This window comes from Anoplopoma fimbria, chromosome 3 (assembly GCF_027596085.1).
Source record: "Anoplopoma fimbria isolate UVic2021 breed Golden Eagle Sablefish chromosome 3, Afim_UVic_2022, whole genome shotgun sequence".
In the NCBI taxonomy this organism is placed as follows: domain Eukaryota; kingdom Metazoa; phylum Chordata; class Actinopteri; order Perciformes; family Anoplopomatidae; genus Anoplopoma; species Anoplopoma fimbria.
In genome coordinates, this window is record NC_072451.1 from 25,976,201 (window position 1) to 25,999,163 (window position 22,963).

The 22,963-nt window shown below is 45.1% G+C and overlaps 1 protein-coding gene across 2 annotated transcripts in view; it reads left to right on the forward strand.

Moving 5' to 3' along the window:
- Window positions 1-325: 325 nt before the first annotated feature.
- skila (SKI-like proto-oncogene a) overlaps window positions 326-22,963 on the forward strand; it is a 28,156-nt gene continuing 5,518 nt past the window's right edge. The window contains exons 1-4 of one of the 2 annotated variants that reach the window (XM_054596088.1): window positions 326-1,611; window positions 18,934-19,026; window positions 19,775-19,863; window positions 21,926-22,068. In XM_054596088.1, the coding sequence (XP_054452063.1) occupies window positions 490-1,611; window positions 18,934-19,026; window positions 19,775-19,863; window positions 21,926-22,068 (1,447 nt within the window). In that variant the 5' untranslated portion in view covers window positions 326-489. The remainder of the gene's footprint in view (window positions 1,612-18,933; window positions 19,027-19,774; window positions 19,864-21,925; window positions 22,069-22,963) is intronic. The other variant, XM_054596089.1, reaches the window with a different exon arrangement.

Genomic DNA, 22,963 nt, shown 5'->3' on the forward strand with positions numbered 1-22,963 from the left:
TTTGGTGAAAACCTAGATGATAGTTTCCACTGGGGTTCAATTACAAGGGCTGAGAAAGTCTTGTGTTTGTGTGAAGTATGGTAATGGCCATTTGGTTTAGGGGGCAGCCGTTGACCTCTTCAGCCTCAAGCCGGGACAGCTGCCATAAAACATTTAAACTTTCTGCGGATATATCATGTTATATCATGTTCTTAACGAGATTGTTGCAGTGTGTTTATTTCATCTGCAGGGAAATTAATTGGATCAGCTGTAGTTTAGATACTGGCTGAATTATTATTTCCCGTCTCTTCTCTGTTTTCTAAATCCCTGCTTTTTCATCCTCAGGAAGCGGATCAGAACATAGAAAACTTCAGTCACCATCATGCATTTGTCTAACTACCAGAAGATTTTCGTCATTTGAAAAGACTTGAAGAGAAAAAAAAAAAAAGACTCAGAGGAATACAAGAACTCAGTCAGCAGACAGAAACGACAATAACCCAGTGTTTAGACATGGCCAGCACCCAGACCAGTTTGAAAACCCCTTTCAAAGACTTGACCTCATTCAAGGGCAACATGAAACGGCTCTACAGAGAGCGACTGGAAGACGCGCCCATCAAGAAGCGGGTGATGGCGGAGATCAACCTGAAGCGTCGCAGCTTGGATTCCCTCCCAAAAACCCCGAAGGTGAAGAGGGAGCATATCGAGGAGCTGTGCCACGACCCTGACATGGATGTGGAGGGCCGGGCTGAACTGCACATGTTGGGCTCTGCTAAAGCCCTGGACCTGAGCCCTGGGCTCAAACACACACTGGCCCAGTTCACCCTGAGCAGCCAGAGCTCACTCGGGGGCCCGGCTGCCTTTTCAGCCCGCACTGGCCACGAGCACTCCCCGGCCGGCATGCCCCCCCTGCCCTCCCCTCCTGTTCTGGGAGGGGGCCCTCTGCTGGTTCCCTGTGACAGCTCCACTGAACTCACCCACTCGCTGCTGGAAGGAGAGTCTATCTCTTGCTTCGTTGTCGGGGGAGAGAAGCGTCTTTGCCTGCCCCAGGTTCTAAACTCTGTGCTGCGCGACTTCTCGCTGCAGCAGATCAACACTGTGTGCGACGAGCTCTACGTCTACTGCTCGCGCTGCGACGCTGAGCAGCTGCACATCCTCAAGGTGCTGGGCATTCTGCCGTTCAACGCACCTTCCTGTGGCCTCATTACACTGACGGATGCACAACGGTTGTGCAACGCTCTGCTGCGTCCTGGGGCCGCCTTGCCTGCGGACCCAAGCGGTAAGCTGTTGACCCAGGGCCTGCTGAAGGAGAGTGAAGCCAGTTTCCAGGTGGAGCACCAGTGTTTGGGGAAGTGCCAGGGTCTCTTTGTGCCCCAGTTCTACACCCAGCCCGAGGCGCCCTGCATCCAGTGCGTCGAGTGCCAGTTGCTCTTTTCACCACAGAAGTTTGTCATGCATTCACACAAGTCACCCGATAAGAGGACCTGCCACTGGGGCTTCGACTCAGCCAAGTGGCCCTGTTACCTGCAGCTTGCCAGGAAGTACCAAGACATGCCTGAGGAGCCAAAGCTCAAGCAGCTCCTGGACGAGGTCAAAGAGAAGTTCCACTACCAGCTCAAGAGGTCGCTAGACAAAGTAAGTGTTCTTCTGAATGACACCTCTGTCTGTCTTTGTCTGTTCGCGTGCATCATCAAAGTGTCATTCATCATCATTCTTGTAAGGAAGCCAATTCTAAAATGGTGTCCGACATAGTGATGTGTATTCAGAAGGTTTGACTAGAATACCTTACAGCTGGTGTTTTCTTAAACCTGCGTTGACCTACTATGTGTTAAAGAGGACTGGGACAGGTGGTGACATCTGCTTGGCCAGGTCTGATCAGACGAGGGCAGGCCAGCTGGCCACAACTGAAGGGGAAGTGCATCATTTGTCCCCTCAGGTCACCTGGAGGTCACTGGGAAAGTCACGGAACAAAAGGGGAAATGTTAATTGTTGGACCTTTTTATCTAACTGTAAAATGAAAAAACATTTTCTGGTTTGCCCAGGTTAACGGAAATTTCTGGTGGCACATTCCTACACAATTTTGGAAATGGAAAATGATATTGTGTGCAAACTAAGACAGTTTTGGTATAGAATTGTTTCATAAATCCTGTTGCTCAGCAACAAAATGCAGGTTCTTCTTAAATGAGGGTAATGTCTAGCCATGACTCCGCGACGGGAACTTGGACATCATTAGAGACCCTTTTACCTCCAGGCCAGCCTGAAAGTGGACTGGCTTTATTGAAATACCAGTAGTTATAACTGAAAGCCAAAATGCTACAGTCTTCTCAACTCTAAAATAGATTTTGGCCGATGATTGATGATTTTGCCATTTCCTTTTATTCTTGCTGTGTACAAATAATCATGTCAATGCAGAATCTAAGCCTATTGAGCAGCAAGCCTTTTGAAAAGTCAGCATTCAGCGGGGGAAAAGCTCTAGATTGTTTCCTTGCCATTGACTAGTTTATGTCTCATGACCTCCCTCTGACCACAGTGGACTGCCCTTTTTCTATTGTTTCGTGGGTTAAGGTGGGGTTGTGTTTTTGTCTGTTTGGCATGGTTTGTTCACATCCAAATCCACCAGATCAGATAGGTTTTCACCTGAAATACACCAGCTTTAACCAGCAAACACACGTTTTGAACAAAAAGGGTCTCGACTACAACCTTTGTTGGCAAGATTGATTTGTGATAGTAGTGCAGCAGGTTCAGATAGTGTGGACTGTAAATATTGCCGTGTGTTTTCATAGGGTGTGTGCAGGTACGCATATTTTTGGAACACATAAGATAGGGAAATGCCCTGCTACCCTCTCTGTCTGGTTAACTTGGTGTCTGAATTTGCCGGAAATACCGTCTGCGGTCTCGCCTAGCGTCCTAACCACATTCCTGTCTCGCCTCTTTCCAATTGTCCTCTTCCTCTTCCTCCGCCTTGGTTTAAGGTATGCATTTTGGAAGATGTAGACATTCTTTCTCAAAGACAGAGGTGTTTTAATACCACAGAGGAAACGCACACGCACAAAAACATATGTTCAAGGTGGATGGTGAGTCCTATGATCCCTGGTCTGTGTTTAGTTTATGTGTGAGACAGTGCCAACCTCTGTGTGTAATAAGCTGCTAACTACTGGAGGCTAGCATGACCCATTTTTGTCTCTTGCTGTCTCACACTAGTCTCTCTGCAGTCTCCCCACAGTTTCAGGTGTTGGCTTCTCTCGCTGGGGATTTCTCAATTTCTTTTTCCTTTTCGTTGTTGTTTCTATTTCGTTCTCTTTTCTCTTGTAGCTATTGCTGAGCGATAGTGACTAGATTTTTTTCTCTTGTTCTGTTTTTTATGAGGGTTTTTTTACTTGACTTGAAAGTTTCGATTTACAATTTTGAAATCAGCAACATTTGTGGAGAGAAAAACAAAGTGACAAATGGCCAAATTCCTGGAAATATGGTTGCCTGGGAGTTTACAGGAAGCAGGTAATTCTGGCACTAAAAAGAGGATGCCACTCCACCACTACGCCTAAGCGGATGTACGGGTGTGCGAAAGGTCATTGGCCTAGAGAACGAGGTGAACTGGCACTGTCCTGCTTGACTCAGTCAGGACAAGTCCATCCACTCTCTGTTTATGTGTGTATATTTGTGTAATGAAAGTGTGTGTTTGACTGAACAGGAAGTGAGGCAGACGGACATGTCTCTCACCCTGAACATCCTCCAGACTCTCAATGTCCAGCCGCCTCCGCTGCTGTGTCTGAGTGACTCATACTTTCCACATCCCAATGGATGTTCGTGGAAGTCCAGCCAGGCAGCTTCTAGTCACACATGCTTTTTTGGAAAGATGGCTCGCCTCTCTGTGTTGGTCTAACCCCGACTGCAGATCCCTTCCCCAATGGCCCTTATTTACACACAGTGTCAATGTTCACATTTACAAGAGGGTCATAGTTGTACCCGAGAGCTCTGGGACCTCTAATAGAGAGAAGAGACGCAAACAAGGGAGCTTTCTGGAAGGTTTTTTTCCCCCTGCCTTCTCCAATGGCTACTGGTCCCACATCCTGTTAGGAGTGTTTGGTTTGAGAAGGTGCAGTTAAAAACTCCTGGATAAACGGTGCTTTGTGCATTGAGGCACTGCACCATGTCTACTGATCCCTGCTGTGTAAATAGAGTTCGCTAGACAGACGCCAACAACAGACAGCAACAAGGTGAAGCATTATCTCCAGAGTTACATTAGTACCTGACACACAATGATTTCATTTTGCCTTCAGGGGACGTGATAGACACTTGTACTTCCCACGAGACAAGATTATGTGTCATAGTTTCTATTGGGTGATTTTCTTTTTTTACCTCGCAAGACTGAAAGTAACAGAAATTTCCATTCATGATCATCATTATGTTTAATTTGTCTGCTTGTTAACATGGCAAGCAGAGTGTATTACAAAACACCTGAAAGGCAAAGTCCCCTGGTATAAGGTCAAGTTATATTTTGAGGTTCAAAGGGCCACTTGGACAGGAAGTGACTGGGATCAGTCTTTAACGTGTAAAGCAATATCAGGCTTGGTTGAACAATTGCTTTCTTAACTTTGTAGAAACAAAATATAACAATTTTTTTTTAATTATTTACAGAATAATGGAATCCGATAGCAGATATCCGTATCGATATTGATGCATCTCTTTTTATATGTCTAAAGTAGAAAATATATAGGCTGCTTTGAAATAGGAAAAAAAGATTTATATGATATTTTAGACGTATTTCCCCCACCCTAGCGAGCATAGCCCCATAGTGAACATAGTGCACATAGCTCTGCGTTGCCTACATGCCTCTGCCTTGTTTGCGGCGTTGGTCTGGCCCGGGAGTCGAGTCAGAAGTGTCAGACGGATAGAACAGCCTTCCTCTGTCTGTCTTGCTGGCCGGGCTGACACAGTGGCTGCGGCACAGACGGCAGACAGCTGCATCTTCCTGGCTTCCTCTATTTGCTATTTGGAAACCAGTGACTTCATTACCGCAGACCAGTGCAGCTGCACTCTGTGGCTGTCTCCTGGTGCTGTCTGCTCTGTCTCTCTGTCTGCTCGTCACTCATTCTCCTGGGCTGTATCTAATTGGATTTTGGCGGGCATGCCAAGCGCACACTGTGCTGCCTTTGCTGTCTCTTCCTCTACCTCTCCCACGGTCATGATGTTAATCTTCCATCTGCCTTCTTCTGTAGGTAGAAGGAAGGTTCACCATAATTGCTTTTCTTCTAACCAAAGACAGTTCTGCTGTTGCCCACATGTGTCTGTAAACAGTTGATTCCCCCCCCCTGGGCCCCAATCAGCGGACAGTAACAATATAAGCAGCCAAATGACCCGATAAGTCAATCGTTACATAAGCAATAAGACCACTTGTGTGCGTCTGCGAGGCGGACGAGAGGAGAGCCAGTGGCTATCGATCAGGTCTCCGGCCTTGATGGATGTGGTGAGTCGTCGGGTGACTGGGACGCTGAATAGAGGAGGCGACGGACCAAAAGAGGGAGCCAAGAGGAAACGGAAGAAAGGGGGAAATGAGAAGACTCCGTTACAAGCAGCTGACGTTGCTTAAGTTCCTATCTGTGTTCAGACATCAGTTTCCCCGAGTTAACCTCACCTCTGCCTCTGCTGCCGCCTGCCTCAATTTTTGCAACTCAGACAGGCTGTCAGACAGAAGCAGCGTCACATAGACACATAAAGGGTTTCTGTGGTCAGAAAACACACCAGGTAAGGGTGGAGAAGAGAAGTTAAGAGTGTGAAACTAAGAAGATGAGAGGGTAAGGCCAAGAGGTGCGGGGCTGGGTCTGGCTGTTGTCTCAGTCTCAAACTTTGCTCTTCACTTTGGTCGTCTTCCATGAAACAAGCCAGACACCCATACACATTTTTCTGTGTCTGTTTGTGCATTTCTCACTGAACAATTATCCACTCATACTGAATACACAGCAGCTTGTTTGAACCTCGGCCCAGAGTAACATACAGTCGACCATGCCTGTATGTAGTTTGGTGTGGGAGGCTGTCCTTGTTCCCTGTACTCAACAGGCTGTGCCTTGGCCAGTGTTTGCTGCCTGTTTTGTAAAGGGCTAAATGGGGCCCCGCAAGGTAGGAGGGGCCGAGCCGAGGGGCCTCTGGTATGTCATCATCAGGTCAGTGCCAGTATCACAGCTCCATAACAGCATTGTAGCTCACTGGAGGAACGCCAAAGTCATTACTTCTCAGGCTTTTTCTTAAAAAGATAAGAATCTATTCCAAAAAACTGGCCATTGGCCCCAGTTCACCACCTGGATTTATTGTGCACCAGTGCACAGCTTATCCTCTGCACTACATCCCCACATTTAAACATTTACCGTCGGTTGGCTGGTCGTAATTTCCCACCCCAGCTGCTGCTTGTTATGTTTGACTGTTTCCTCGGCTTGGACTCATTTCCCACCTCACCACCAGAAAAAAAAAAAAGAAGAAAATGCGCTGCTGATGCTAGCTCACATCAGTCATACAGCAGCGCGTTTTTCTTCTTCATTTTTTTCTGGCAGCAGAGATAGGACAGTCCAGATACAGTGGAGCCTCTGCCACGTCTGCCAACAGTCTCATAGACTAAACAAGCCGGCTAGGACCCTCCCACCCAAATGTCCTCTGGGCTTTAAAAGAGTCCTGGACTGACGGCCTGTTTGCATGTTCACTGCGCTCTGCCCCCCCCTCAGGGCGTCGGACCAGTTTGTTGCCTCTAAGGAAAATGAGAGCGAGAAACAAGTGAAAGAGAGAAGGGACTATAATGGGCTACGAGTTCAAACAAGATTGTAAGAAGAGAAAGGGGGCTTGGATCGTAACCCGTCTGACTAGCTTCCCTGGGTAGTTTTTTTTTTTTTCTTCCATGAAACCGGGAATAATGAGGAGTCTTGGTATTAATTAATCGATGTGTTGATGAGAAGATTAACAGTCCACTGTCTGGTCTCCCTGGGAGACAGTCAGACGAGCAGGTTGTGTGTGTTGGGGGCAGGGAGTCATCGGCAAGGGAAGTGTACTGTAAAAGGGGCTGGTGGGAGACCGCCAGCCTGTGCGTGATGTGTGCAAGCAGAGAGATGGTGTTTGCATTTGAAAGGCTCTTCTGTGCCGCCTTCCCAGTGGGAACGGTGATTAATGAAGATATAAATGGAGAGACCCAGAGACGGAGCTTTACATTGGAGACCCATATACACAGCCGACACACACACACACACACACGCACACACCATATAGGCACTTAGACTGACTCTCTGGTATTTTCCCCCCACAGCCCCAAGTCTCCCAGACATGGAGATAAACACTGGATATCGAAGGCGTGTCACAAGTCCCGCTAGGCTGCCACCTGGCACATCCACAACACATTAAGCCCAACAACTACATCCATCAATAATGCATAACGTTGCGAGCACACAGAGAAATCAGGGTAAACTAGTCAGCCTGTACGGTTAAAGTAATCCCCATCTCTCCACTTTGCCAATCATTCTTTTGCTTGTCTGGTAATTGTTAGTCATTTCCATATGGAAGTGATTCTGCTTGTGCTGCTGCTAAAGGTGTCAATGTGTTGTTTTTTTTTTACTAAAATGAGTAATTGCACAACAACAATGGCAGCCGAGTTAAGTGCCGCTGTGGCCCATGCTAGTTTTGACCTTCAGCCTACGCTCCAGATGAAAGCAGATAGCACAGTAAACCACTGTGAAATGAGAACTCGCCCAGCTAGGATAGGTGATTACTTGCCCTGTAAGTCCTTTTTATTTTGCAGCCTCACCTTTGCTCCACTAACATCAAACGCCCTCCAACTGTTTCTTTTCCTTCCACTGCTCCACAGCCTCTATACCCTGTAAATCCTTATCTCACTGGGGGGGCCTGACTGATGTTGCTCAGGGCAAGGCTGTAAAGTTAGCACTTGGGAAACTGACTACATTAGTGAAGGTGAAACAAGTGATTTTTTTTGTGCTTTGCCCAGTCTTCAATCTCTTCCGGCCTCCGCCTTGACAAATGCTGATGTGTTTATCTCGCCGCTATTCCCACCTGCAGTGACGCTGCTCAAGGGAATCATCTGTCTGCCTGATATTTCTGAACACAGTCTTCTTTGCCTCATACCCCCTCAGGGGTCCATACCAGCTCATCTAGATCCAGTAAATAGCGGACCGTTTCCCTCTGGATCCTCAACAGCCACACTGCACCTCTTTACAGCACAAACTAAATGGCAGACAATCCTTGAGGTCGTTGACCGCATTTAATTACCTAACTGCTTTCATAAAACGCATATTGTAAATCCTTATTCGAGTATACTTCAGCTATGGATGCCCTATTCAGGATTGCATGTGTTGAGACTGGTGAGTGCACTTGCATGCAAGCTAGCTCCTAGTGCTTCTTAACTGTCCTCAAGCAACAGAGTGGTGTGTGTGCTTTGCGTGTGTGCCGAACATGTTGCACTGATTCTAGATCTTTGCGTGCCCAGCTCTCTTTCTGGCTTCACGGTGGCTGGTATTAAAACCTTGCTGCCTTGCTGCCTTGCTGCGAGGGCGACTTGGTCCGCATGGAGCCTTGTTGCCCTTGACGTTATCCTTTGAAGAAGTGAGGCATTGCCTTTTGGTTTATAGTCTTGCAACATTTTAACTAGTTTCGATGACAAGTGCACTTTGTTATGCCAGACATTTTCTTTGTCATCACTGACGAAATGTAATGGCTGAGACACATCCTGATTCCTCGATGAGGCTACATGTACAGAAGACTGACTCATGTTGATGAAATGTTGGCATGGTTGCCTTTTATCTTTTTTTTTGACGGCTGATTTGGCAGACAAGGAAGCTGCCTTATTTTCGGTTCTGTAAAGAACATAAGAATGAAAGTTATTAGTTATGAGTTCCAAAACTTTTTTTTGTCATCGGGGGTGAATGACCCTGACGTGTCCGTATGATGACACCTATTATTAGAGAGTCGACACACAGTAGCATGAGATGCTGTGCAGATGACACGGCCCCGCGGTCCAAGAATAAAGGAAGTCAAAGGGTCAAACGCTGCTAGAAACACAGCCAGACACGCACACAACCACCATCAGCCACTTCCTCCCGTCACCACGCCAACCCTATCCTGCACAGTGAGTCACAACGCTCCATCAGTGCTGCGGTCTGCGCTCGACTCATCAGCGTCACTGTGGAGCCAGGACGAAGATTAATCGCCGTCCCGGTCTCTCACACAGTCTGTTTGATCTACGCCCAGGTGTGTTCACTTAGAGCTCTGACTCAACCGTAATGACATTTACCAAACCCAACTGCACTTTTCTGTGGTTGCCTCAGACAGTGACTCTTCTAACAGAGGAAGTCTCATGATCAAGTGTGTGTGTGTGTGTGTGTGTGTGTGTGTGTGTGTGTGTGTGTGTGTGTGTGTGTGTGTGTGTGTGTGTGTGTGTGTGTGTGTGTGTGTGTGTGTGTGTGTGTGTGTGTGTGTGTGTGTGGACTGTGGGTTCCCCTGTCATATGTTTTGGTGCATTAATATCAGTACAGGCAGGATGCCAAATGCCGGTCGATTTCTGGGTTGAAGTTTTGAAGTTCTTCTTTTTAATAATTAAAATTCTGTCAGATTAAAAGTGATTGTGGTAAATTTTGCAGCCCACAAGCCTTCATAAAAGTAAAGAGACTGGCCTTTTAGAGACTTGATTTGACAACCAGAGCTTGTGACACAGAGAGAGAGAGAGAGAGACTCATGGTAGCTGATGGATTTGCATTACGGTCGCTGTTTCTGTCTGTTTGTGTGGGAGAGACAGGCGAGCCCGAGGGGCCGGGACAGCAAAGCCAAGCTGCCCGTGCAGAGACCAGCAGCAGAGGCTTCAAACAAGCTCCTGCATGTAATATGGATGAGACCGGAGCTCCCTGCAGAACGGGACCCAGGGCCTTTTTTTGGGATCTAACTGTCTCTCCTTCCATGTGCGTGTGATAGATTTGACCCTGCAGGGTGTTTTGGCCAGGTGGAGCTCCCTCTTTGTCGGGCTGCTACTACTATACCGAGGGTCAGCCCCCCTTACCACCTCTCTTCTGTTTCTTTTACCTTCCCTCCTCCCCTTGTCCTCATTGCAGACAGCGATGACCAACCAAGCATTGACATTTACTGCAGTATTCCACATTACAGCAGAGCAGCCTCCCGTGCTGAGGAAGAAGTAAACAAACCCCCCCCCCCCGATCAATACACAGCGGCATAATAAGGCCAGTAAAGAAGGGTTTTAGTCAGGGCCAACTTCAGCTCTCGCATTTAAACATTTAAACCCTCGCTTATTTAACCGTATCGCCTGTGAGTTGTTTTCAGAGATATAGTAAGAAGAATTAAGAGTTCTTATTCCTCCCTTTCACCAAGAGACAGAAGCTCATTATAATGTCTGATTGCTTTCAGACTAGTACACTAGTAGACACTTAAAATGGCAATTAGACCACATAATGAGGAGTTTATTGTTCCTTGGCGATATAACGTACAGTTGGTTACTGAATGGCTGCAGGAAGTAACCGTCTGTATGTATTTTGAGGCATTTTAAGTCAATGTTGTGTAATGTATTGCAAAAGGGAGAGGATTGGACAGTGTCTCCATTTTGTGTTTTTTCTCTGTAGTGATAGCAGTGCAATGCTGGCTTGCTGACAGCCTCTCTCAGCTTTCAGTCTGCTTAGCAACGCTCGTCCTCTCTGCAGCTCTCTCACTCCCCACTGTCTCCAAGCACTCTGAGTTGTTTCATCCATCCGAATAGTAAGCTGAGTTCTCTTTTTATACGGAGAAACCAGGCAGCAGATTTGGTTGTGAGTATCTCTCCCTAATTGCGGATTTGAACCAGTAACCTACCTCCAAAAAGCCTCCCATTGGCAGCAAGCTTCTCTAGAGGCTTTCTCTTTCGTTTTTAGAGATGGTAAAGCACACACACACACGCACGCACACACGCACGCACACTGGCCCAGATGAAGCTCAAATGGTACAGTCATCTACAGACAAGACAAGAGCCCACTGGCCTCATTCTCAGTTGATGTGTCCTTCTGGGAGAATGAAGAGTGTCTTGCTTGTGTCTGTGTGCGTATTCGTGACAGTTGTTGCTTGCAGTAAACTACGTCATCCTCCTACACGACTGTTTGATGGAGAAATTGTTTGACAGGTCTGTTTACTTGCATGTGCATCTGTGTGTGTATATACGCGTGTGTCTCCTGGCCTGGTTGACTCGCATAGGTGAGCTCTGACAGCTCTGGTAGTAAACGCTGTGAGACTGGGGAAGGAAAGTGGAGCACGCACACACATACACACACACACACACACACACACACACACACACACACACACACACACACACACACACACACACACACACACACACACACACACTCTCACACTCTGAGCCGCAACCGGAGATGTTGAGCTGCGCGTGCATATGCAGCTAGTTTGCTCTCTTTTGCGCATGGATGATTTTTAAATGCCCCGTCGTCGACTCGTACACGTTTCCTTATGCATAAGTGTTCCTGTTCGCCACGTTTTGATACAAACCTGTAATGCTTCACGTCAGCCCTAATGACATAAATTGATGGAGTGTGGGGTAGATGTATGTGTTTTAAGAGTCAGAATCACAACGCCCTCATTATATTGCTTTCAATGTCAAATGACCTGGTAAAAAATATAAATACCCTTTTTTCACTGTAGCTGGAAGGGTAAACGGGAAATTCCAGTTAACTCTCTCAACCTGCATGCTGTGGGTCTTTGACACGGATATCTGCTTTCTCACAAAGCTGCATGATGGCGGAAATGATCTGATGCTTCATCTGTTCATGACTATTAATCACAGAACTCGAGGTTGATGATTTGAAGGGTGACATCATTTTGGTAGACTTCTCTCCTCTGATGCAATGTCTAGACTGTTAACAGTTGCAATATGCGTGAAGTAATGCTGCATCATTTTTGCTCGGCCCACAAACAATTTTATCTGTCATTATAGATCATTTAATCATAGTATATCATACATTTCCTTCTGAGGTTAGCAGAGTAGAAATTGACGTGTTAACTTTTGTCTGACAGTAAAGATAAATAAATAAAACAAATGATTATCATGATTAGGTATTTCTACTTGGAAAAATGACTTAAATGATTAATGATCGGAGTTTCTACAGATTAGTTTTCTGTCCTCCAGCTAATCGATCAGCGCTAATCGTCTCAATGTTAATAAAGACAACCAGATGCATAATATTTCTCAATCATGTAGCGATATTAGCATTTAAAATGAGGCTGAACAGCTGCGTTAAAGAAAAACTTGGCTGGGACAGCTGTGGACAAATGTGGAATGATTTGTATAGTATTTATTAGAGCTGAAACAATTAGTCAATTAATTGATCCGAAAATGTGTCTGCAACACTTTTGTTAATGGAATAATCGTTTAACTCGCTTGTTAAGCAAAGGTTTCAAAAATGTATAATTTCCAGCATCTCAAATGTGGATATTTTATGCTTTTTTTTGGGTTTGTTTTATCCAGAAAATAATTGGCAGATTAAATGATCATTTTAAAAAATCATATTTTGTCTTTCGCTCCTTAAATAGATCCTGTCTCATAGATACTGTCTGTGTGTTTGACGTGGGGGTTACCTTGGCCTGCCTGGTGTATTCCAGTCAGACAATTTGTCCATTCATGAGGTAATGTTATTACAACCCCTCCACATGTACTGCTGTGAATATAGACTGGAGGCCGCCACCTGGGACTTGATTGTGAAACATGAGAAACGGAGGAGGGAGAGAGAAGGTGGGAGAGAGGGAGGGAGGGAGCGAGATGAATAGAAAAATTGATCGAGAGAATATAAAGAGACTTGCTTTTTTACGTGAAAGACATAGAGAAGAGTTTCTAAATGTTACTCCTGTCCGTGGTAAAGGAGAAACTGGACAGTAGATAATGTATTTATTTGGGGGAGATTCCCTCACAATCACGTTAATAACTTTAAATTTTTCCCGTAGACTCCCATTAACTGTTTGTCCGTTGGGTCCCATTAACTCCGGTGTATTAAGGCTGTGCAGTGTGGATTGTAAAATGGCTGACTGTAGCTGTAGCTGTTGGGGGAAGGAGCTCAGCATGTTGGCAGGGAGGGGAAGGGCTGTGTGTCTGATGTGCGTGTGATGACTGTCTAGACAGAGTGCCCATGTGGTGCAAAAATGTGCCCGAAGCCAAAGCAAGTCCAGAACGAACCTGTCCTTATCTGTCTCTCTCTGTGTGTGTGTGTGTGTGTGTGTGTGTGTGTGTGTGTGTGTGTGTGTGTGTGTGTGTGTGTGTGTGTGTGTGTGTGTGTGTGTGTGTGTGTGTGTGTGTGTGTGTGTGTGTGTCTGACTCTGGCATGACTAGTCTGGCTGATGTTTATCAGCGTGCCTGTCTGGCTCTGTTCTTTCTCTTTGTGTTTGGAAAGAGGGAGGAACAGGTGTGTGTATGTGTGTCTGGGGGAAGGCAAAAACAGACAGACGGTCACATGGTGTCTGTTTGTCTCCTCATCTGTCTTGGCAGTTTGCCTTTTTTTTTTTTTTTTTTTGCTTTCCTGTTTTCCTTTGCCACCTGTTTGTCTAACCGTCCACCTGCCAGACCTGTCCTCATATGTGCCCTGTGCTGTTCTTATTACTTTATCTCATTCTCCGAAGCTGAAGTAAAAGAAAAACACTGTTTCCTTCTCAGCACAGTGAGGTACGGTGTTCTTCCTGCTTTGAGCACTAGGTGAGGGGTCAAACACTTTCAACAATCTGAGCAGAAGATACAAAATGAATGTTATCTTGGGTTGAAGTAACCATTATAACTGAGGCATTCGTAGGAAATAACTAGTTATGTAGCCTAAAAAAAAAAAAAAAAAAAAAAGAAGTGTATTCTTTCAAATGCCCCACTTGGCTGCCTGGTTCCCTTGCGGGCTCTTATTGATTTGGCTGCTGAAACAAAGTGTGGCTCCCAGTCCGTGGATAAATGGCTTATTGGATTAAGACTTCCGCGGGGGGGGCGGGACGGACTGCCACAGCACCGCCACAGCACCGGTCCCCAGGAAAACGCATTAAAAATAACTAGACTCCAAAGACAAATGCACCTTTTATTTTAAACATCAGAACCCTGCTACAGGCAAAAGTCTCCAAACTATGTAAATCAATTTGGGGAAACTTGGAGGTTAAAGTGAAGTTATATGAGTTTAAAGAGAAAGCATAAATGAGTTTCTGCAACACACAGTCAGGCAGGCAAGACGCTTCAATATCTTGTTGTTGCGTGGCTTTGACCAGGAAGTATATGTATCTTCGTATCTTTATCTTGATCTCTGACACAGTCGACGACTGCAGCAGAACAGGATGTGGTCTAGAAACAGACAGGGCGTGACTGACTGTCTGTGTGTGTGTGTGTGTGTCTCTGTGTGTGTCTGTGTGTGTGTGTGTGTGTGTGTGTGTGTGTGTGTGTGTGTGTGTGTGTGTGTGTGTGTGTGTGTGTGTGTGTGTGTGTGTGTGTGTGTGTGTGTGTGTGTGTGTGTGTGTGTGTGTGTGTGTGTTCCTCCTTTCCTCCCTCACTGTCTGTGGCCGAATGAAAAAAAAGCACCCAAATAAAGGCTGTTTACTTCCTCCTGAGAGAGGAAAAAGGAGAATGAGCCGCTTTACTCCGTCCTCCTCTGTTGCCTGCCGCTATCCCTCACCCGCTATCCCTCTCCCCCTCCCCTCCCCTCCTTCTGAATGCCAGACTCGTGAATGGCTCAGAGGGGAAGGAGGGAGGAAGAAGGGGGAGGAGGGAGGGAGGCTGGGTGGCACAGTTTTTTTTTTTTTTGTTTGTTTTTTAACCCCTCTGTTTCTGTCCCATGAGCAAGATTGTGGCGCTAGCCTGGGGTTTGTTTCAGTTTTCATACACAACCACTAATGCCCGAATTTCAACAGATGCCCAGACAATTGGGCCCAACAGTGTTTATGTTTTCGGGCACCAAAAGGGATGAAATAGAGGCCTGCTGCTCTGAGATGAAAGGTCAGACCAAGTTCTGAACACTCTTCATGCTGCCCTACATACGATTTGCCATTAGGCTTGTCGAGACTGGTTGTGTTTGTGTGTTATATCCTTTTGATTTTCACAGTTATCATTTCAGTAGCATATTCTCTGAAGAATCAACTCATGCTACTAGCTTTAAAAAAGTAGCACACCGATCATTGAGATTGTATCATCATTGTTTTCTGTTTTTCCTCTTGTCTATAAGATATCATAAAATAATTATCACAATTTATCGGAGCCTTAGATAACGTCCCTAAATAGTTTACAATGATATAGAAGTAGAAAACCTGAAAGTACTCACATTTTAAGAAGCTGGAAAAAGCAAATATTTATAATTTTTGCTTGAAAAGTAACTCAAATACAATAATCAATTGATCAACTCATAATTTCAGCTCTGAATGTATCTTTATGCACTCAGACGGCTGTTATCTGGAAAGTGAGGAGAGTGACCTCCGACTTGTTTGCACATTATGTGTCGAACTGTGTTTGAATTCATGCTCCTTAGATATGAAACATGAATCAAACCAAACCAAACCAGATTTCTCTTGTTGTTTGACTGGCTCGGGCTGAAAAAGTCTCACTTATATTCTCTGCGGTCTTCTGCTACAAAGAAATTGCTTACCTGTCAACTGTTTGTGAAGTGGAAAGCCTTCACCCCCATCCGAAACCAACCCTTCATGATTGATATGATGGTGCATTCACTAGCACAGCCAATTATAAAATCTAGCGTTCTGAGCATATTTTCATTTCTAGTTTAAAACCATCATTAAAGTTACACTGAATGCCAACCTCCGTTTCAAAATTCCCCATTTGAGTAAAAAAAACAAACAAATGAATCTAGAAAATGATTGAGGCAACAGATATATTCCTGATGTAAATAAGTGTTGGTTGCTTTGCATTTGAAACACAGATGGAGCTCGTGTTGGAAACACACGGCAGCCACTGAAGTCCATTTATTCTCTGCCTGCGTTTGGCAGACTGTGTACGGTAATGTACCGCTGTGGCTGTCTCTGGAGTAGAGTGGTGCTTGTTATTGTTGGATTTAACGGCACTCAGGCTACACACAAAAAACTCTCTCTGCCCCGTTAATGCGTCTGCTGTAGAAATGTCACGTGTGCTAATGGACCGCCGACTAAACTGGGGCTCTGGAAATGGGTCATTGTAAAAGTTCACATGGCCGTGTGTCTAGAGCAGTATGTTTCATCTGGTTTTATAGTGTGGGATGAACTGTGTGTTTTGTGTGTGTTGTGTGTGTGTGTGTGTGTGTGTGTGTGTGTGTGTGTGTGTGTGTGTGTGGCGACAGGCAGATTGCTGGTGATTAGGAACAACAGGGCAGAGTTCAGCTGAGCGAGTGTGTGGAATGCTAATCCACATTGTCATAAGGCGAGCTTCAGCCTGACACAGGGCTGGAGACATAGGTGGTTAGGGGCTGTTTGTGCCTGTTTGTGTGTGTTTGTGCCTGTACGTGTTTGTGTTTGTGTTTGTTTGTGTGTGTTTGTGTTTGTGTCGCAGAAGCAGATAAGAGAGTTTCTTCATTGTTGTAGATTAGTGTGTGTGTGTGTGTGTGTGTGTGTGTGTGTGTGTGTGTGTGTGTGTGTGTGTGTGTGTGTGTGTGTGTGTGTGTGTGTGTGTGTGTGTGTGTGTGTGTGTGTGTGTGTGTGTGTGTGTGTGTGTGTGTGTGTGTGTGTGTTAATTAAACTGGGGTGGGAAGTTGGAAGGGACAAGAGAGATTGGGGGGGGGGGGCAGCTGTACACATTCATTGAGGAATAGAGTAGAAGGGAGAGTGAGTGAGTGTGTGTGGGTGGTGGGCGTTAAGCTGTCATCTGTCAGGTGAGCAGAAAATACAAGGAGAGACAGGCAACCATTAGTGGAACAAACACACACACGCATATATATGTATGTTCTATATGTGGATACACAAGCGCACTTACACTCTTTTGTTGTCTTTGCAGACACACATGAACACACACACATGAACACACATGAACACACACACACATGAACACAGGCCTACCTTTTAATGAGCTGTCAGTCGTCTCATCAGCAGAGCATCTGCTGTCGTCGGGGTCAAGCAGATGAAAATACCTCCGGATGACCTGGTGTTAATGTCAGTTTGGCCCCACGCTCGCTGTGTCTGTGTTGGTCTCATACGCACATACATTTGTGCTGGGGGGGGGGGGGTTTACTGGTTTTAGATAAGAGGAATGTAGTAGTGAGGGCCATTAAAACACACACACACACACATTCAGACAACCTTAATATTGGAGGGAATCAAACCAGCGACAACACCACTGCAGTGGGTCTTATTGTTGTTACTGTCAACTCTCCTCTCTCTCTCTCCCCTCCTTCCTTCTCTCTATTTCTGCCCCGTCCCATCATCACACTCTCTATATGCCTCTCCTTTACTCCCTCCCTCCCTCTCTCCCTCCCTCCTCTTCAGTGCTGCAGTGCTGCCTTCTGAAGAAAAAAAAAAAGGAAAATACACCAACCAGGAGCTCTCGTAAACGGACGAGCCCCCCTCTATATTTCTATATTTATATATATATATATATATATATAAATATATACAGACACAGAGACGCACCTGGCTATGCATATGGCGCCAGTCTATTACATTTGCATGCACATGCTCATTCATCCATGCCCTTAAATACGGGACTATCCTCTACATACAGTACACATGAATTCACACATAAATAAGGAAGTTGTAGCTGTTTTTTCCTTGTTGTTAACAGAAAGGGTAACTTAAACAGGTTAAGCTGCAGACAGCACAATTATTATGATAAATGTAATACAATAGTTCATTTTTTCTTCTTCTTCTCTCCGAGCTGAGACAATATTGTCTTCGCGTTTGTGTGTTACGCTAAACCTGCTGCTAGGCTAGTTGCTGCTATGAATGTTAGGTGGTCATTTGGACGTTTCGATCTGAGGCTGTTTAACTCTGTTAATGGCAGTGCCGAAATGTGCTTTTGTGTGTGTGTGCATTCTGTGGATAAACGTTGGCTTTAAGAGGCTCGTAAGTAAAGTATTAATGCTTTCTACAACCGCCATCTCTACTTCTTCCTAACTTATTCACTCTGCTTTTGCTTTTTTCCCCCTTGAATTCTCTCTTTCCTCTTTCTTCTCCTCCCACGTTCTCTCCTCGCTACACTTTCCCTTATCTACCTCTCTGTCTGTTGCTGTGGGCTACCTAGCAGTGCACATTTCGATGCTGGGAAGTCTTGTTCCTCTGGCGCCTGGGCTACCTGTCAGTTTGGTTAAAAGTTGTTTTAGTGTGTGAACTGCAGGCAGCCTGTGTGTAGTGTCAGACCCGTCTGCCGCTGATAAGCATCAACTCCCTCAGCATGCGGCCTCTCGCTGAACGTGTCCTGGATTTGCTCAAAACACACACACACACACATAAATACAACTTAGAGGCAGTATTTACTGAACCTGCATGGCTCAGGGGGCACAATGAATCATAAACATTCAACACACAAACATGTCTTCACATTGAGAGGCTGATTCCAGCAGGGTTGCATGTACACCGATGAATCACACACGCAGAGGGACAGAATGACGAGCCGTGTTGTAGCTGTGTTGACTATCATCTTGTTTTATTCATGGGCCTTCCTCAGTGGGCTCATTCAGCCTCTACTCTTATCCATTTTCCTGCTGCCTTGGTTTTTCTCCAGCGCTGTATCACGACCGGCTCACTTTTTTTATTGCCATTCGTCTCCATTTTCTGTCTTTTGGATGTCATTTGTCTCCATTTCCTAGCATTTAAATGCCATTGGGCTATATTTCCCCTCTGTAATTTTTTTCCCTCACCACTTTCCCCCTCTCCCTTACAGAGATGACTTTTTTTTTTTTTTTTTTTTTTTTTTTTTTTTCTGTCGTGTTTAATCTTGGTGTTTGTTTTTAATCCTCTCTCTCTCTCTCTCTCTCTCTCTCTCTCTCTCTCTCTCTGTTTCAGAAGTCAGTGGAGGAGGAGAGCCAGGTGAGGAAACCCTCAGCAGATTTCTGCTCCCCCAGCAGCAAGATGACTGATGCCGACCCTGCAAGAAAGGTCAGTCATCGGCCTCCCTTCCTATTCCGTCCCTCCATTACCTCCTACCGCTCCGACATCCCCTCCTCTCTTCCCCCTCCCCCTCCTCTACACACAGGTCTGCTCTCAGGGTCACCACCCCCACCGTGACTGACACACACACACACACACACACACACACACACACACACACACCCCCCCCCGGCCAACCATTCATAGCGGCACGCTTCTCCTCCCTGACCTGTCAGGAAATACACTCCTACAGCGGCTGAAAGCCTTTGCTTTATTCACCTCCCCCCTATCGCAGCACACACCAACTTTACATGCACACACGGGGAAGAAGCTCTTTATCATGATTACCTCTTTTCTCCAGAATGTACACACACACACACACAGACACACAGACACACACAAACTCTCCTTCTCCCAGCTGATGCCTGATGGATGATCCCTCATCCACATGTATGCATGCATATATTAGCTTTATTAGGTTATAGCTCCAAGAGCGCCATGTGCAGTACAGCACATTCCCTTCCCCTCCTGCCGCTTCTCCCCATGTATTCATGTGTGTGTGTACATGGGTGTGCGCTTAGGCATTCAACTCATCCATTGTGATAATGAATCTGCACAGATGCAAAATTGTATGCAAAGATAAAGAAATGTAGATGGCGGATGCCCTTTTGTTGCCGTTATCACCGTAACACTATGGCTTAAAACACAGTGTTGCTGTGTTGTGTGATATTTATCTGTGTTTTTATGTTATTCTCAGGGGAAAACATCTTCACCTACTCTGGTGTTCAATCGTCTTTTCCCGGACATCAAGGAGGAGCCGGGACACCCCACCCTGGTCCATCCCAGGTACTACACCTTCTTGACTTTGATTAAACAACACCAGTACACCGTTTCAGATTTGCACCACACTGTTATTTTCATAATCAATTATCTAAAGGTTACTCTTTCTGTTAATAATAAAAAAAACTGTGAGAAATGAGAAGTCTAAACTGACATCTTCAAATGTCGTACAGAGTTTACAAAGATAGAGTGAGAGAGTAAATTCTAACATTTTAAACCAGATAAAGTTTTTTTGTTTTTTTTAATTTTTTTACATGATAGGGCACTTAACCTCATTGATAAAGAAACACAATTTTTTTTAAACAGACTTCTTGCATTAAAGTTGTTTGAGTGTGTTGTTTTAAAGTTGATGAAGTTAGAGTTGTGAGTTGAAGCTGTGTCTGTTGGCCTGGTGTGTTATCTTCACAAGCCTGCTGCCTCTGCCAGACACTGCAGGTGTTTCTTTGCCCTTCTACTTTATAGAAATAATTACCAAATAAAGTTAAGTTTCAGTTTGACTCAAGTTTCTTTTCTGAGTAAATTAAAGTCCCATCTCCAATCTCCCTAATTGGCGCTGCACTCCCTCTTCTGCTCTGCTCCCTCCATCACATGAGCCACTCCTCTCCTCTCCCTCCCTCCTTCCTTTTCCTCTCCCGAGCCCTCGTTTCCTCTTTTCTGGTTCTCTGTTCCTCCCTCCATCCCTTCCCCTGAGCGCTCCAGTCTGTGTTTGGATATGGCACTCTGATAGCTCACACAGTAATCTGACCCAGATTTTTTTTTTAAAAGAAAAAAATTGGAATTAAACGGTTTACGGCGCCATAGCTGCATGCGACTGCCCTGACACACTGACTGTGTGGAGGCTCACAGACGTCAGGCCAGACAAATTGGCAGGCTTAAGAGTTCTGGTCACCGACTAGCATCACATGACCGCTACACTCTCAAACCAGTCAGGACTTGCGCAGACCAGTTTGGTGCACGTCTTTTGCATTGCAGCGTTACTAATAATGCACTGCTACAGCCCGGCATCGTGCTTGACATCCACAGCACTTAATGTCGTATTTGGGTTCCACCAGCATCCATTAGCGGTACACTTGTCAAATGCAGGCCAGGCTTACATTATTCAATCACATCTTTCATGTGAAGGAGTTTCAGATTCCCATTCAGGCGAGCAGTCTCCAACCAGAGGAGAGGAAGCAAGGCTCGCTCGGTAGTGCTGTAGTTTGTTTCCAGGCAGAGCCCCACTGAGCTGTCATGCCTAACCTAGTTCACAGCTCCAGCTCTGTCTGGAGGGGACTGCTGGTGGGGGAGGGGTTGTAGAGCTTCTCTTCTCTTCTCTTCTCTTCTCTTCTCTTCTCTTCTCTTCTCTTCTCTACTCTCCTCCATCTGCTTCTCTATCACGCTGTCTCTTTTCTATTCCTCTCTCTACTCCCTCCCTCCCTCCCTTCCCACCATGCAGCCAGGAATAGACAGATAGTGTTGGCTCAGTGGCTTCAGTGCTTCTCCAGGCACTATCTCTCCCTCAGTTGTACCCACTACCTGGACATTTGTGATAAGCCGAATGGTCTGTTCAGGCTGAGATCCTGTAAACACACGATAAGAAGTATCCATATTCCACACTGTGATCTCGACTCTTCAGATGGTGCCGTTACCGGAGGCCGAACGGCACCAAATGAGTTTTATTCCGTTACTCTGATTCAGCTCTGTTTTTATTGCTGGACAGTTAAAAGGGCCACATGAGTTATTGCAGGTGGATGTAGCTTTACGTATATGAGCATCGCAAAGTCCAAAACTCGTAACATTTTACGATGTTTACTGCAAAGACGGAAGTATGTGAAAGGTGACGCTGCTACCATTATGACAGGAATAATAAAACTAAAGAGAAAAACAGATGTTGGAGTCCATGGGTACATTTACAGCAGCATACGTCACATTTATGTCATTGAATAAACTTGGAATTGATATAAAATTACATTTTAATGCCGTTGTATTTTCAGTATTTTTACCACTGCATTTTTTAAATGTTTATGTACATTTGAAGTCAGTTCAGTTCTTTAAATGTCTTCTTTCTTTATCCCCGTCTCTTTCCCAGTTACTACCTGTACACGTACGATAAGATGGTGGCTCCCAACGTGTCTCTGGAAAGGGAGGCGGAGATGAGCCCCGAGATGTTCGGAGCGCTGCTCAAACACCACTACAGCCGCAGAGTGCTGGGCCACGACGAGCCACCCATGGGTCAGTAATGAAGCACGCATTAATGCACACAGAGTCCACTTGCATTTGCAAAAGGAAACATGCTGTAGTGATGCCAAATTACAAACCACTTTATCACTTTGATCAGGTGACCTAAGAGGTCTGATATTGGATAAGGAGGTCAGATAGGTACTGTACTGTGGAGCAAGAAGTAAAATGTGAGCAAATGTAATGTTTATTTCCCATAAAGTTCCAGAGATATACTGAGAATTGTCATCCGTTTAGATAGTATAGAAGCGTGGCAAGTACTGATCAAGGATGTTTTAGCCACTTCTAAAGGGCTTCAGTTTTTATGTTTTGATCCATTCTGTCAACCGCTGCACTCAAATCTATTCAACTAAAATAGAATATTACTTTTTGTTGCTTGACAACCTACACTCTACAATAATTGTGTTCATGCAGGTAAAAACTGAAAAGAGCATCGCTAAAAACAGGCACAAACTGTGTCCATTTAATTATTAGTTTTAGAAAGCTAACATTAGCTAAATGCTCACATGTTCTGATACATTACCCAACAGGAGACGGTTGGTGACGTGACATTTCTTGATCAGAATTTGACTTTGTGTGATTATTAATAGAAATGGTTGCAATATTAACACAAAGTAGTACGAGTAAACAGTAAATCCACTTTTTTTTCTCATGTTTTTTCTCTTTCTCCTGGAAAAAGATAACGATAGTCCATTCTATAATATACGTCCTTTAAAACTGTTTTTGAAACTTGAGTAATATGATACTTTAATGTGCCTTATTCAGAATTCATAAGCAGTATATTAACATTTAATAAATGTTTTAATAAAAGCTGGTTGAAAGCTCTGGGGAAAAGCCAGTAATTGACCTTTGAGTTGAGATTCTGTTTTCCAATATGAATGGTCTTCAT